This window comes from Amblyomma mixtum, chromosome 9 (genome assembly GCF_055824585.1).
Source record: "Amblyomma mixtum isolate Tamu chromosome 9, ASM5582458v1, whole genome shotgun sequence".
In the NCBI taxonomy this organism is placed as follows: Eukaryota; Metazoa; Arthropoda; class Arachnida; order Ixodida; family Ixodidae; genus Amblyomma; species Amblyomma mixtum.
The window spans coordinates 93,149,767-93,166,621 of NC_143020.1; the positions used below are offsets into that span (position 1 = coordinate 93,149,767).

General features: G+C 48.7%; 1 protein-coding gene across 1 annotated transcript; it reads right to left on the minus strand.

The window, feature by feature from the left end:
• Positions 1-2,624: 2,624 nt before the first annotated feature.
• LOC149330144 (uncharacterized) lies at positions 2,625-6,078 on the minus strand. The gene is made up of 5 exons (XM_089559379.1): positions 5,921-6,078; positions 4,564-5,206; positions 3,551-4,401; positions 3,330-3,441; positions 2,625-3,191 (listed from the first exon to the last, which is right to left on the minus strand). Exons 1-5 carry the CDS (start codon positions 6,076-6,078, stop codon positions 2,625-2,627), a joined length of 2,331 nt encoding a protein of 776 aa, XP_089415505.1.
• Positions 6,079-16,855: the final 10,777 nt, after the last annotated feature.

Sequence of the window (16,855 nt, forward strand, 5' to 3'; positions counted from 1 at the left end):
CACAAACTGTTGTTTGGACCCATAGCCTTTACGGCTAGTGAGGGGTCCAAATACAAAACAAGTACAATATTACTGCAGAACGTGTCAAATAAAAAAAAATTCAAGATTAACACACACAATTGAATTCATTCCTACATTTCCATGGAAATTAAATAGTGTTTTAAAGATGCCGAAAAGTTATTTTTTTCTTTAACTTCATTAGGGATTTCATTCCACACATAGGCTCCGTTGTATTCTAGGAGTCTCCGGCCGTACATATTGTAACAAGGTGGTAAATTAAATAGATTGTTGGTTGCAGCTCTTGTTTGTTTCATTGGTAATCTAAATAAACTAAGGGGCAGGGGGTTGTTAGATTTTATTACATTGTTTACTATTTCAGCTATCTTCAGTTTATATGCCATTGATAGGGGTAAGATACGAAGCTGCTGAAAGAGTGGCCTGCTGGGGTATGTATTATTTGAATAAGTTATCATACGAATAGCTCGTTTTTGAAGGCGAGAAACAGGATCTAGGTATGTTTTATATGTACCACCCCATGCTTCCAGGCAATAAGATAATTGACTGTGCACAAAGGCGAAATACAGAATGCGTAGAATTGGAAGATCAAAGCAGTCCCTGGCCTTTAGTAAAATATGACAACCATAGGCTAATTTGGAGCAAATATTATTATTTTTTTCTTTCCAGTGCATATCAGACGCGAACAGGACACCAAGATACTTGTATTGAGGCACCCTCAGCAGAGTCGTGTTGTCGATTGTTAGAGATATATGTTCGTAGTTCATGTTCTTCCTGCGCGAGTGAAACACGGTGTACTTTATTTTCTCAGTGTTAAGGGTTAGCCGATTACTTTTAAACCACTGCGAAACTTCACTAAGCTCTTCATTAATTATACATTTAAGTGCCTCTAAATTTTCCCCTGTAAAAAGTAATGCAGTGTCATCGGCATATATTACAGCTTTCGAATATGTCAGCATTGATGGAAGGTCATTAATATACAGGGAAAAGAATAGCGGCCCAAGCACGGAGCCCTGAGGCACACCTAGATTAATGCTTTGTGGTAGTGAGGCTAAATTGTTCACGACAACATATTGTTTCCGTCCTGTAAAATAGCTTCTAATTAGATCACAAATTTTCCCTCTTAAACCGTAGGTTTCCAATTTCTGTTGTAGTATTGTGTGATCAACCGTATCGAAAGCTTTTGATATGTCTAAATATACTACTATGGCCAGCTTATTATTATGCAGTGCAGAATTTATAAGTTGTGAAAGAACAAGAACTGCGGTTGACGTTGACCTTTGGGGCCTGAAGCCATGCTGATTATGACATATAATGTTATATTTATTTAGAAAATTTTGTATACGTTTACAAAGAACCTTTTCAAAAACTGTATTAATTGCATTTAATACCGATATTGGTCTGTAGTTTCGCGGATCAGATCGCTCACCGCCTTTATAAATAGGTACAACCCTTGCAACCTTCAGCTCGTCAGGATATATTCCATTTGCCAATGAATGGTTAAAGATGTGTAGTAGATGGATCGCTAGTATATCAATGTTGTTTTTTATCAGTCTAACGGGTATTGCATCAGGTCCTGCCGCCTTGCCGGCTGAAAGGCTGCCGACTGCAGTGATTATTTCTTCTATGTCTATGTCACGATGGCGTTCGCAATGAGTCCCATAGGCCACTCGTTGCGATGAACCTGGCTGTTTCTCAGGAGCACGAGGTCACCTGCCTTGAGATTTCAAGTTGGGCCCTCCCATTTACGACTCTGCAGGGTGGTAAGAAACTCGCGTCGCCAGCGGCACCAAAAGGCGTCGGCCAGCAACTGCACCTGCCGCCACCGTCGGCGATACATATCCTTTTCACTGAAGTCTGGAGGCACTGTGTTGCTGCCGACTTTCTGAGTTAGAAATGTCGCAAGAGTCAGTACTTTCCAGCACTCGGGGTCCGTTGAGACAGGAACGAGGGGTCGCGAATTTCCAACGATCCAGAACCCAGCTGCCCTAACTGCTCCCATCAGTTAAGTGGCATCCTTGATGTTTTACCTGCTCATGGTGATACCGCACAATCAGGGTGGTGACGTGGTGTCGCCCTAGCATGATGATGGGCTTCTACTCTTCCTGGTCGAAATAGTCGGCTCTCTAGTCGGCCACCAATCCTCAAAAGACCGTCGGAATCAACCCATGGGTCCAGTCTCCACAAAGGGCTTGACTTCGGAAGTCGCTTTCCTTGTTGCAAGCTTTTCAACTCTTCTGAAAGGCTTCTTTCTGGACAGACAGAATAATGACTGCCTTCGCTCGGGCTAGGTGTTCTGTAGAAGGTTGTAGTGGGTGAGATGAACTGTTATGCGGCCAGTTTGACTCATTTTGAGAGGTGCCCTGAAATTCGCTCCCCAGTCGCACGAGCATTGCAACTGCGCGAGTCAGCCCAATCCAACTTGAGAAGCACTCGAACCGCCTGCTGCCAAGTTCTTTCACGTCTACACTGGTTGCGAGAACATTTGCCTGGGGCCGCACCTCCATGTCGGAATCGGAATCAGCATCGACCAAGTCAAACTTGCCATTGAGTACCCGCGAGCAGTTTTCTTGATGATACAAAAACTCTGGGCCTGTCAGCCAGGCTGATCATGCCATTTGGGCTGCTGGCACTGACCTTGTTCCGAGGTCCGTAGGGTTCATGTCAGAAGGAACGTAGTGCCATTGCTCTGGCAGTGTAGAGCTCCTGATGCGATGTACCCTGTTACTGACATACACATAAAGCCTCCTAGTCTCATTATGTATGTAACCTAGGACCACCTTGCTGTCAGTGTAGAAATTTACAGCATCAAGTTCCATATCTATTTCACGACTGATGAGCTCTGCTAGCTCCATTACCAACACCGCGCCGCACAGTTCAAGCCTTGGGATCATGTGTTCCGGATGTGGTGCTAGCTTAGCCTTTCCTATGACGAACCCGACATGACACGCACCATCTGGATATGTCACTCTGAGGTAAGCCACTGTAGCCACAGCCTTGGTTGATGCGTCGGAGAATATGTGCAGTTCCTTGCACTGTGCAGTAGTGAGTGAGACAGAGGAATAGGTGCGAGGTATGTCCAGCTGCTCGAGCACTTGCAAGGAGTCTTTCCACGTCTCCCATGCAGCCCTCTTGTCAGGAAGTGGGCAGTCCCAGTCGCATGTCTCAACGACTAGCTCTCAGAGGAGGGACTTTCCTTGAACAATGACTGGAGCAACAAAACAAAGTGGGTCGTACAGGCTATTCACCACTGACAAGACACCGCGCCAAGTGAATGGCTTCTCTTGGATTGAGTCGTAAACGTGAAGACATACTTCTTCAGGTTCCAAGAAACTCCCAGACTGCGTTGGATTGGTGGTGTGCCACTGCACAAGTCCAGATCCTTCAAATCCTTGGCACGGTCTTTTTCTGGAAATGCTTCCAACACTGTAGGGCAATTAGAGGCTATTTTGTGGAGCTGGAGGTTTGATGCGGCCAACATCTGTTGTGTGCGACGTATTAGGCTGATAGCTTCCTTATCTGTAGAGACGTCAACCCATCGTCCACATAGAAATCTCTCTCGATGAACTTCCTGACGTCGCTACCAAATTCTTCCTCTCCTTCTCGTGCTGTTCTCCGCAGCACATAGGTTGCAACTGCTGGCGAAGGGCTGTTTCCAAAAACATGTACCTTCATTCGGTACTCCACCACATCACTGTAGATGTCGCGGAACCACGAAAATCTTAGATAATTTCGGTGGTCGTCTCGCACCAGGAAGCAGTAGAACATGTGCCTAATGTCCACAGTTATGGCCACGGGTTCCTTCCGGATTCGGATGAGCACTCCGAGCAGGCTGTTGATCAAGTCTGGACCGGTAAGCAGCACACTGTTTAAAGACACGCCTTTGAACTGTGCACTGGAGTCGAACACAACTCGTGTTTCGCGGGGTTTTCGTGGGTGGTAAAGACCAAAGATGGGGAGGTACCAACACTCTTCTTGAACTGGTGGAGCTTCCTCGGCATGGCTGTTCTTGAATATCTTGTCCATGAAGCTCGTGAATTGTTCCCTTAGTTCTGGCTTTCTCTTCAAGGTCTGTACGACAGCTGTGAGCCGCGACTCGGCCAAGCACTTGTTATTCGGAAGCCATGGCCTTGGAGAACGAAAGGGGAGAGGCGCTATCCAACTGTTGGATTCATCCTTTGAGAACTCGTCGCCCATCAGCTTCAGGAACTTCCTACCCTTGACAGAAAGGGAAGGTCTGTTGTCCTCCGTTGTCTGGAACAGTGTTTCGGCAATCCCACTGTCATAGCTGTATTTCCTAGCAGCGTGATGAGCTGGTTGGAAGCAATGTGTCGACCCTTGCATGCCAGTGAGCTTCTCCTTGACCAGGAAATGATTCTCGCATGGCTGGAAAAGGGAGGGACGTCCATTTTAGACGTTTGTTTTGAGGTTGCTGACATGGTCCGGTGTGCGACTTCGACTTACGCAGAGATTTCCTACGATGACTCATCCAAGATCCAATTTCGGAGCAAATGGCGCATCAGCCGGTCCATTGTGCTGTTGTCGAACCTTGTGTATTCTGAGGATGTCTCTCCCGAGGAGAAGTAGAATCTTGGCCTCCGGGTCCAAACAAGGAGTGAATTTAGCAACAGCTCCGAGATGAGGGTGATGCAATGCCACTTCCGGTGTTGGAATCTCTGTCCTGTTAGGCATCTCACTACATTCGATAAGCGTTGAGAAGGGTAGCTTCACGGAGCCATGAATGTCTTCGATGAGAAATCCAGATGCTCTTCTTCCTGTTGCCTCTGTAGTTCCAAAACATGTCCTTAGTGTGTAGGGGAAACTGTGACCATTGAGTCCGAAAATGTCGAAGAACTCTGTTTTTGCAAGGGACCTGTTGCTCTGGTCGTCTAAGATGTTGTACATTTTTGCAGTCTTGTGAGGCTGAATCGGATGACTCACTTTCACCAAGCAGATCTTAGAGCAGAATTTGCCACCGTTGCTTTGACCGCAGACCTCTGTACACTTAGATGACACTTCAAGTGCAGAATCCTTGTCTAGACTTGCATCTTCAGCATCGTTTTGAGCTACAGGAGGCCTGTGGCTGACAGTTCCAATATGAAGCGCCGTTGCATGCCTGTCTCTACCACAATCGTCACATCTGAGAACTGTTTTGCAGTCTCTTGCAAAGTGATCTGTCGAATTGCAGCACCTGAAACATATCCCATAATTTTTCAGCAGAGATTTCGTTCATCCAGCAGCTTTTCCCTGAATGCACGGCACTTCCGCAGGGGGTGAGGCTTCCTGTGCAGAGGACAATACTTGGTTGTATCATGCCGCTTCTTTGATGCGTTGGAGGGCAGATGGTCGGTGCTTGCTTCCACGTCCTTCAGTTGCACTGAGATGGGCGTTTTCTTGTGGTCTCATTCGTTGCCCATCTGTCTACTCTTGTGAGCCTTGAAGGGGCGCTGCTTGTGGAGTCTAGTTTGAAGCTAAGTTCGTTTCTCATCCTCGCTTGGTCCCTGATAAAACTGGAAAAGAAGGAGAAAGGGGCAAAGGCGACCTGATGATTTTGTTTGTACTTCGAGCCTTTCGCGATCCACATGTCTTGCAAGTGCTGGGGCAGCTTTTCTAGTATGGGATTTACCCCTCTTGCAGTGTTTAGATAGGAGAGCCCGTTCAGGTGAGGGTCACATTTTGCAGCCTCAACGTCAAGGAGCAGGTCCCCCAGCTCTCTCAATTTCTAGGTGTCTTTGTTGGACAGTCTGGAGAAGCTCGACATGCTTCTGAAGATGGCCTCTTCAATAATTTCTGGGCGACCATACCATTCCTCGAGTCTTTCACAAACTACCTTTAACCCGGCCTCTGGGCTGTCGACGTGCACGGAACGTAGCCTCTTTGCTTAGCTTGACGACTCGGTCATGACGATTTCATGAGAAGGTCGAGTTCCTCGCTTGCTGTGACTTCGAGAGTCCGAGTCATTGCCTTGAACGTAGATTTCCACGACAGGTAGTCTTCAGGGCAGTCGTCGAACTTCGTAAGCGAGGGACTCACAAGGTCACGCCGAATCAGATACTTTGCCATGGCGGTCAGTTCAGGGGCGTTAGCTTCATTTCCCTGCTGACGAGCAATGTTCTGTGTGATGATTTGTTTGCGAGTGCTTGGTGTGTATGGAGCGCAGTCTTCAGGTGCTTCATTGTCGTTCGTTCTGACAGACGTAATGCTCCCCGCCGTCATGCTGCTGCGATTGCTGGCGCGGTCCGATGCACACATGAGCCTGGTCAAGCACGCAGCCAAAAGTACATTGAGCGCGGTCTTTGGATGCCTCTGAGACAGTCCGACAGATGTGATGCTCCCCGCCGTGCTGATCTACGGCAGCCTCCAGGTCGTCCGCTTGCACTTCCGCGGCGGCCGCTTCTCTTTTGAACTGCATGACTTGTAATTCTGTGTCCAACTCTGTTTTCCTGCTCTCGATTGCCGCAGCCGCACTTTTCTCTTGTTCTTCCAGCCTGAGCTTTTCCAGTTTCACTGCGGCTTCTTTCTTCTTGAGAGAAGCTTGTACTCGCGCCGCGGCGGCCTCCGCTCTTACTCTGGCGGCGAGCATGCTTGGTGTTGTCGAGACGGCAGAACACTCCAAACGAGCTGAGCTTGACGAATGCCGCGACTGCACAGAGCTTGCTGTCTTCTTAGAGCATGGAAGATGAGATTGGTCCGGACTCACTTGAGCAGCGGGCGGCTTGCGGTCTTGTGACGCCATGTCGTCAGTGGCTGTGATGAAAACGGAACTTCTGAAGCTCGGAGCCAGCCAGCGGAGGCGCCTAAGACTAGGTGCTTTCGAAGAGCGCGCTAGACACCGACTCGACGTTCACCGCGTTTTTACTATTCTGATACCGTGGCACGCGTTGGGGCTGCGGCCACTCCTCAGATAGATGACAGGTCGCGAACACAAGGAAAATCGAACATTTATCCGTGCATTTAACCCTTGTAAAAATGCGGTGCTGCCACAGTCGTGCAGCGCGGTAGAAGGAACAAGAGAGACAGGCGGGAGATGAGGAAGGGGATAGCACGCGGGTGATAGTGAAGGCGTATGGGGAAAGGAAGAGAAAGGAAGCGGATGTGAGGAGTCCAGTGTTTGCAGATGAAGCCGGCGCCCGGGTGGGAAATTTAAACTGGACTCTGGACAGTACAATTTTGGATCACTGTGCAAAAGCAGTGAACCATCACAAGCATCGAGCTTGAAGACAACATTCAAGAAGTACTCGAGGTGCAAAACTGCAGAGCAAACTCGCTCACAACCTTGCATATCAACACAAGAAAAATACTGTGAGGGCGTTGCTGGGGCAAGATGACTGAAATGAAGGCTTGAGGAGTATAATCAAGCTCGAAGTCCACTTTTTAGATCAAAGTCCCATTTGATCACTATAGCAAAAGGGAAAGAAGTGCTAGACATGGACAATAGGCAAGGTGGCAAATGACAATGGTAGTAGCAAAATGCTTGGCATATTCATAAAAGCACTACATCAATTAAAGTCAAAGTCACGCAGTAACAAACTCTAGACAAAGTGAAAAAGGCACAAGCACAGCACATTCACAGGTCCACTTCGTAGTCCTGGAGATCGGCGGGCCATCGGCACTGCCTGACGTGGCGCTGACCGTTGAGCAGTCAAGTAGTTTCAGCTTCTCAGTCAAGTGTCAAACTGCTGGTTGACTGCTGCAGGTTGAGCAATTTGCACTGCTGATTGCACGCAAGCGTATCTTGTTCAGTGGACGGAGGCAATGCCGGCAATGTGTCTTCTAGGCACCTTTCGGGCAGAGGTGGTACATAACGTTTCAGTTGTGAAACATGCACTGTTCTTGGCTGAGCGAAGTGCTTGGTGGATGGGCTTGAAACATGAATGGCTCTATATGTGGCAGAAAAAGACGTTCTACTAGGCGGTAGATGATTTTGAAGTGAGGAGACAGTTTCTCAGGTCTCTGAAGCACAGGTTTTTGACGGCGGATCCACACGAAATCACGAACACTGAGTGCATATGGGCGGTGCGTTCTATCATAGATGCTTTTTCGGAGATCTTGAGCTTCTTCAGAGTTAGCCATGACTTCAGCACGAAGTGCTTGGACATCCAGAAGACGATCCGTGGGGGAAGAGTTGCTCACTTGGTGATGGTGTTCGGCTGGTAGCCTTGGGACGTACCCAAAGAGTAATTAAAATGGGCTGAAGCCAGTGCTGGCATTGAATGTAGCGCTTACAGCGAATGCTGCTTCCTCTAATATAGTCGCCCATGATGGCTTACTTTCTGTGGAGGCCTTGCGGAGGACTGATAATAATGAGCCATTACTGCTCTCGACCAGTCCATTGCCTTCTGCTCTGTATGCTGCAATGTAGTGTATTTCAACCCCCATGGAGGTGCATGAAGCAGACGAACTGAGCAGATTCAAAGGCAACACCATGATCCGAAAGGTAGTGGTCAGGTGAGCCAAAGCGATCAAAGAGAGAACGTAGATGTTCAACTCTTTTGCATTTGTGGAACCGGACAGCAGCAGGCACCAGGTACAGGAACAGAAGTAGGATGATGCCTTTATGCAAGAGCTTAGTTGTTTGTTTATCTAAGAACTTGCGGTTGTCTGCACAGTATAAGTATGGGTTTCTGCTGTATGGCACATCATTGGGCACTAGGTCGACGCAATGTTCTACACCTTGGAAATGGCCAACGCCATCCTCATCACGAGCAAATGCGTGATGATCATCCGGTGCAGCAGTGGCTTGTTCTTGCAGGTGTTCGCACAAAGGTTTCCAAAGGGGTCCATTCCTGGGAGAGGCACGTCCGGAGGGTAGCCAGTGAAAATGCCAGTTCAATGCAATGAGCCAGGAAGGACTGTCGAAGAATTACTGCACCTGAGGCATGTGGACAGAGCTTCTGCTGCGCCTGTATGACAGTACCAGAGGCAGGATGGTGAAGTTCGGCTGGATTGGGAGGCTCGAACACCAGTCTTGTGTTGCTGGTACGAAACCAATCTTCACCCAGTATCACAAGTAACGTTATTGCTGATGACGGCCGCTTCCACTAGAGCTCTGATGGCCCCCACTGTAATCTTCAGGCAGACTGCCTTCGGGATTCACACTTGATTCACCAAGAACTGCTAAGGGCTCGTGTGTCCAAGGCATCAGTGGAAGACCTTTGTTTGCAGACTTGGTAACTATAGTTATATGGAACCCTGTATCGGGAAATGCATCGTAGGAGCCCAAGAGTGCGATGCTAGCTGTGAAGAATGAATACTCCAGATGGGAGCCATTGGTGCCTTTGGAAGGGCTAGCGTGCTACGCAGGAGCTGCTGCAAGAAATGATAGGGCATCTGTGGTTGGCTGTTGTGTGACAGTCTTCTGTTTTGTTGGGCACTTTGATGCTAGGTGGCCCTTTTTGCAACACTTGAAGCACACAGCTTCACTCCATGACTATCCTGGATGAAAGGCAGGAACACCATAACGCTGTGACAGCGCTGAGTACTGAGCTTAATTTTCAGAAAGTGGCAGAACCGCTGGATGGAGGTGCATGGTTGGGCTTGGACACAGCTGGAGGTGCCACTTCAGATATACATGGAGCCAAGGAGACTTGTCTGGAATGCGGACTGTCATTACTGTGACCGTGCTGTACTGTGACCTTGCAATCCCCATATGTTGTACTGCCCGGTCAAGCTGGGTGCATATGTCAATGAAGTTCGATACTGATGACGGTCATTACGCTGCTATGCTTGTCGCTGTGCCTGGGCACAAAATGCCTTGCAAGAGATCTTCAATTTTTGGGACTCAGTCAGCGGCAGTGGACATTTCTCGATGACACGAAGCTTTGCGTAGGCATAGGCGCGGAGAGACTGAAGGCTTGTCTGCACCAAGGACATAACTTGCTGCTGCCATTCTAGTAGTGTCAGCTCATCGGCAAATGCATTGAGAAAAGCTTTAGGCCACGTATCCCAAGTCGAGGAAATGCGCGCCAAAAGTCCGGTGCCAGTCTTTTGCAGTCCTTCTCAGCTTGCAGCGATGAGGCTGGTTGTTTCTGGCGACCATGAAGCTAGCTGCTGGGATCGTTGAATGTCTTCAATTCACGTACGTGCATTTTGCTTGCGACAGTTCTTGAACAATGGCAAGGTAGATGATACGTCGGGCATGGTTGTCACGTGGTGTATCTGCGGCACATAAGGCACTTGGAACTGCGGTGACGACGTTGGAGACAATGACACTCCAAATGACGTGTGGGAGTACTGTGACTCTGTTACGAGGCCAGGTGTTGTTACAAAAGGCTGTGGTTGCCGTGGTGGTGAAAAAGTTCATGTGCTGGCGTGGCTGAGTTCTCGCCAACGAGCGGCTGTGCAGGAAAGAGCAATGGAGGAGGTAGGTTGCACGAGGCTCCATCTAAGGCTGCTTGGACCTTTGCAGTAGTAGGCGAGGCACAGAACTGCACTCCAGTCGAAGCGTACATCAAATTTTCAGAAGTCAAACTTTTAGAAGAAACTGGCGCCGAGGCAGGTCTGGGTGCTTGTATGGGCAAGGAAGCGCAGGTGTCTTCCAAGCACACTGTGAAGCACTGAATTAATTCGTCTCTAGACCCGGTAGCGTCGATTCTGCGGCGAATGAGCTCTGCCTGAATGAACTCGGTGCTGAAGCACGCGACGGTGACGGCGTCGACATCACCCCAATTGATTATCTGCATGGCACTTACTTATGGGGAGCAATGAAGTAGACGAAGGCGGCAGCTAGACAGGCATAGCGGGAGCGGCAGCACGGCGAGTTCAAACGGGAAGGCTAGGTTCCTTGGTCGACTGCACCAAATGTGAGGGTATTGCTGAGGCGAGATGACTGAAGTGGAGTCTTGAGGAGTATAATGACAGCTTTCATTGCTGTCGACACATAAAAACAAGAGGCTAGAGCACGAAAGCGCTGCTCAAAAGAGGTTTCACAAGTTCACGGCATGGAGGACAGGTAGCAACTGTCCCGTCGGCACACTGGCTCAAAGCGAGAATGGCGGGAATTAAGAGGGAGGCGATGCTGGGGATGTGTCGCCATCTGTCGTGCAGCTGGCGAAATAGAACTGAGCACTTGGGAGATGCTGACATCGCACAGTACATGTGGTCCCAAAGAAGTTTGTAACATCACGTCTGATCAAGATGACAAGCCTAAGCATGTGGAATGGTGGAATGGTTGTATTCTTGTCCCACATAGCAAGGCATGAATAAATGCAACAGCGGCCAATCGAGACAAGCTCGTTGCTGATCCTTGAAAAGTTCGTCAGCGTGCCTGGTGCATGATTCCACAAAGCGGCAAATGAGAGCAAATCGCCGCCGTCATGAGTTCAAAGGCTCCAAGAAGGAAAAGAGCAAAAAAATCAACTGATCAATGCAGAGACGCAGGCACTGAGAAGGCAGTTATGAGCGTGCGAGAAACGCCTGTGTTGCCTAGAATACAGCATGGTATCAGTGGAACCATTTTGCACCAGTGTGCAAACGTCGAGCAAAGCAAACTCCGTCCTAACCAAAATGAAATTCGAAGCAGACAGTGGTGCTGCCATGAATGTGATTCCAAAGTTTGCACGTCTGATTGAGCCAACGAATAGTCAATGCATAAGGAATGGCTGCATTGATGTCCCACATGATAAGGTACGAATGAATGCAACAGTGGCCATTCGAGACAAGCACATTGCCGATTCTTGAATAGTTCGTCAGAGTGCCTAGTGCATGCTTCCACAAAGCAGCAAATGAAACGCAATCACCCCTGTCACCAGTTCAAAGGCGCAGAGAAGGGAAAGCACAAAGAACATGAAATGATAATTACAGAGATGCAAGCACTGTGAAGGCAGTCATGAGCGTCCGAGAAACGTTGTGTATTGCCTGGAATACAACGTGGTATCAGTGGAAGCATTTTCAACAGTGTGCAAAGCCGTACGAAGCATCGAGCTTAGCAAACTCGTTCACAACCTTGCATTTCCATGGACGAAAAGTGAAATTCTAAGTTCACAGTGGTGCAGCCGTGAATGTGATTCCAAAGAAACTAGCGACATCAGGCCTGATAGAGACAACTATGAGCCTGTGCATATCCAATGACCGCATTGATATTCCATGTGGCAAGGCATAAATCAATGCAGTAGTGGTCACTCGAGACAAGCACTCTGCTGATTCACAAAAAGTTTGTCAGAGTGCCTGGTGCATGATTCCACAAAGTGGCAAATGAAAGACAATCTCCAACATCACCAGTTCAAGGCACAGATAAGGAAAAGCACAAGAAAATGAAATGGTCATTGCAGAGACACAACCACTGCGAGGGCAGTCTTGAGCATCTGAGAAACGCATGTATTGCCTCGAATACAGTGTGGTATCAGTGGAAGCATTCTGCAGCAGTGTGGGAAGCCGTCCGAAGCGTCGAGCAAAGAAACTTCACAACGTTGCATGTCAAGAGAAGAAAAGTAGAATTCAAAGTTAGCTGTGGTGCATACGTGACTGCGATTACAAAGACGTTTGCGATGTCAGGACTTATCGAGGCAACGAAAAGCAGGTGCATATGGAACGGCAGCATTGATGTCTCGCATGGCAAGACATGAATGAGTGCAACAGTTGTTCTTACAAGCACGTTGCTGCTTCTTGAAAAGTGTCAGAATGCCTGGTGCATGCTTCCACAAAGTGGTAAATTAAAGGTAATCACAACTGCTACCAGTTCAAAAGCACAAAGAAGGAAAAGTGCAAGAACTTGTGATCATTGCAGAGATGCATGCACTGCGATGGCAGTCATGAGCGTCCAAGAAAGGCCTGTATTGCCTGGAATACAACGTGGTATCAGTGAAACAATTTCGCAGCAGTGGGAAAAGCTGTCTGAAGTGTCTAGCAAAGCAAACTCGTTCACAACCAAAATGAATTTCCAAGCTGACAGTGGTGCTGCCATGAATGTGATTCCAAAGAAGTTCGCCACGACAGGTTTGATCGAGGCAATGATGAGCCGGTGAATATGCGATGACTGTATTGGTGTCCACATTGGCAAGGCATGAATGAATGCTGTTACAATATGTGCCACGAGATGGCAACACCATACCGTGGCGGCATCGTTCCCCCTACGTTTTCCACCAGTGCAAGCGCATGAAGCACTCAGTCCCCGGCTCGCGGCTCGTCAAGCATGGCGCCCGTGCGGGTGGCACGGCAGTCGATCGAGCAATTCCGTTGAACAAACAAGTTATTTGTTTTTGCAAGACTCATTTGAAACATGGTGTCAGAAGTCGAAGCCAACGTGCACTTCAACTAGAAGGCGACCAACGCACCAGACATGGAAAGGATAACGCCGCCACCAAGGTTTGAAAACGACAGCAACGCTGCCGCACAATGGCGCACCTTCAAACAAGCCTTCAGCCTCTACATGACTGCCACGGACGTTGCTGGCGCGTCATCGGAAAGGCAAGTTGCGTTACTTCTCACGGTCGGAGGACCAAGCCTTCTCGACATCTATAACACGTTTAATTTTGGGGAGCCAACGCCAGCAAACCCGCATCCGGAATCTGACTACAACCATGTGTTGGCGCTGTTCGACGCACATTTTCTGCCTAAGCAAAACAAAGTCTACTCCCGCTACATTTTTCGCACTTGAATGCAACTCCCAGACGAAAGGTTCGATGCATTCTTGAGCGACCTCAAACTGAAGACTCGAGACTGCAACTTCGGTGCCGAAAAGGAAAATATGATCCGAGACTAGATCGTGTGCGGAATGAACGAGGAACGAGCGCGTGCAGATATTTTGAAGCTCGAAGAGCCGACGCTCGAAAAGTTCGTGAGGGTATGTCTGGCGCATGAATCTACAAAGCTGCAGATGAAAGCGTTCAAAAAGGGCTCAACAGTGTCTGAAGATGTTCACGCGTTGAGAGGCAACCGCAACCTTCACGCATTCAATGACTCTGCAAAGGCAAAGCACAAAACCTCGAAGAAAACAGTACAGAGCTGCAAGTACGGCGGAGGCAATCATGATCGTGCAAGAAACGCCTTTCCAGCATTGTATCAAATATGCAACAAGTACAAGAAGCGAAACCATTTTGCTGCAGTGTGTAAAAGCAGCAAGACTGTCGCCAGCATCGAGCATGAGGACAGCATTGACGAAGTACTCATGGTGCGAGACGGCAAGACAAATTCACTGTTCACAACCCTGCTTGTCAACGGAAGAAGGGTGAAATTTCAAGTTGACAGCGGTGCTGCTGTGAATGTGATCCCAAAGAGGTTTGTGACGACAGAACAGGTTGAGCCGACGACCACAACCCTGCGTATGTGGAATGGTTCCACAGTTGTCCCATTTGGCAAGGATAAAGTGAATGCAACAGCAGCTCATGGACACAAGCACACCTTTGACTTCATTGTAACTCGTGATGATCTCACACCGCTCATAGGGCGCTGTACAGCTGAACTGATGGGACTCATTACGGTGGACTATAACCTTGTTGCCAGCGTCAGGGAGTCAAGTGCCGAAGGCATGATGGGCCACATTTTGAAGAAGTACCCAGATGTGTTTGGGCTCCCTACCCGGATGTGTTCACCTTGTGACTATACTTGCCTCGAAACCAAAAACAGTAGTAACGAATTGTCGTGTGCCTGTCAGCATGAAGCCACAGCTTAAAGCAACAAGATGGTTTGGTTTGGTTTAGTTTATGGGGTTTAACGTCCCAAAGCGACTAAGGCTATGAGAGACGCCGTAGTGGAGGGCTCCGGAAATTTCGACCACCTGGGGTTCTTTAACGTGCACGGACATCGCACAGTACACGGGCCTCGAATTTCTCCTCCAAAGAAATTCAGCCGCCGCGGCCGGGATCGAAACCGCGTCTTTCGGGCCAGCAGCCGAGCACCATAGCCACTGAGCCACCGCGGCGGCTAAAGCAACAAGAAGCCTGGAACAATGAGGTGTGGTGAAGGGTGTCATAAGCCAACGCCGTGGGTCAGCCGCACGGTTGTCGCTACGAAGAAGAATGGGGAAATGAGAATTGCATTGACCAGCAAGCACTCAACCAGGCATTGGAGCGTGAAAGACACCCCCTGCCAAATCTCGACGACATCCTACCGGAAGTCGCAAAGGCAAAGATCTTCTCAAAGCAAGACCTGCGTGATGGCTACTGGCAGTGCATTCTTGACGAAGAGTCCAGTCTCCTTACCACGCTTCAGACACCAATGGGACGTTACCGCTGGCTCCGCCTTCCTTTTGGCCTTGCTGTCAGCAGTGAAATTTTCCAAAGAAAATTACAGTCAGCACTTGATGGGCTAGACGGTGTACTGTGCGTTGCAGATGACATTTTGGTGTTTGAAGTAGGAGGGACTGACCAGGAATCTCGCCGTGACCATGACAAGAAACTTGAGAACCTGCTACAGGGATGTCAGCAGATGGGCGTGTGCCTCAACCAAGAGAAGACTGAACTTCATTGCTCAAGCATAACGTTTCTGGGACACGTTTTGACAAGAGAAGGGCTACGCATCGACCCTGAAAAGGTCAGAGCCATTCAAGAGATGCCACCACCGACTGACTTTCATGGTGTTCAACGCTTCTGTTGAATGGTCAACTACCTGGCACGTTTTCTCCCAAAGATCTCCGATGTCACACAACCACTCAGAAAGTTGGTGGTCAGGGAAGCTCCATGGACATGGACTAGTAGAGAGGCCAAAGCGTTTCAACAGACAAAAGACTTGGTACTGAAAGCACCAGTACTGGCCTACTATGACTCACAAAAACCGTTAGTGTTGCACTGCGATGGCAGTGAGGATGGACTTGGAGCTGCACTTCTTCAAGATGGTAGGCCAATTTCATTCGCAAGCAGAGCTCTCACACCCACTGAAGTGCGGTATGTGCAAATAGAAAAGGAAATGCTTGCCATAGTCTTTGCACTCAACAAGTTTCACCAATAGAAATTTGGCAGACTGACTACTGTTGTCACAGATCACAAGCCACTGCAAGTAATCATCAAGAAGTGATTAGACCATGTGCCAAGAAGACTTCAAGGAATGATTCTGCAGACTCAACGAAACAACATTGACATACAGTATCGCCCTGGGAAGGAGCTGCTTCTGGCTGACACGATGTCGCGTGCATTTCTCCCATATGACCGCCGTAGTGAACAACAGCTCGAAGACATCAACGTGATCAACCACCTTCCTGTCCGGAAAGAGACCGCAGAAAAGATACGACAAGCCACCATAGAAGGCGACAACCTCCAGAAGCTAAAAACGTTGATCCTGTCTGGATGGCCACAAGAGAAACACAGTGTGCCAGAAGAAATCCGAATGTACTTTCAGTTCCGAGACGAGCTCGTTGTGGAAGACTGCATAATATTCAAGGGACAAAGACTGGTCATTCCAAGAACACTACGTCGTGAGATGAAAGAGAAGCTGCATGCTTCACACATGGGCATCGAGAACACTCTGCGGCGTGCACGTGACAGCATCTTTTGGCCAAGCATGAACGCTGAGATAAGGGACCACATTTCAGCATGCGATGTGTGCCAGAAGTATGCACCAGCGCAACAGAGCCCTGAAGCCCCACCCAGAGCCAAGTTTTCCTTGGGAGAGTGTTTGATGTGACATTCTGGAGTACAGAGGAAAACACCTGTTGGTGACAGTGGACTATTAAAGTAACTTCAGGGAAGTCGACCAACTCGACTCCCTAACTTCTGCTCATGTCGTCAGGAAACTGAGAGCCCATTTTGCAAGACATGGCATCCCAAGAGTTCTGGTCACAGATAATGGCCCACAGTTCTCCAGCAAAGCATTCAGCAGGTTTGCAGCAGAATGGAATTTCGAGCCCGTCACATCAAGCCCAGGCTATCCAAGATCAAATGGCATCGCAGAATACGCAGTTAAGACTGTG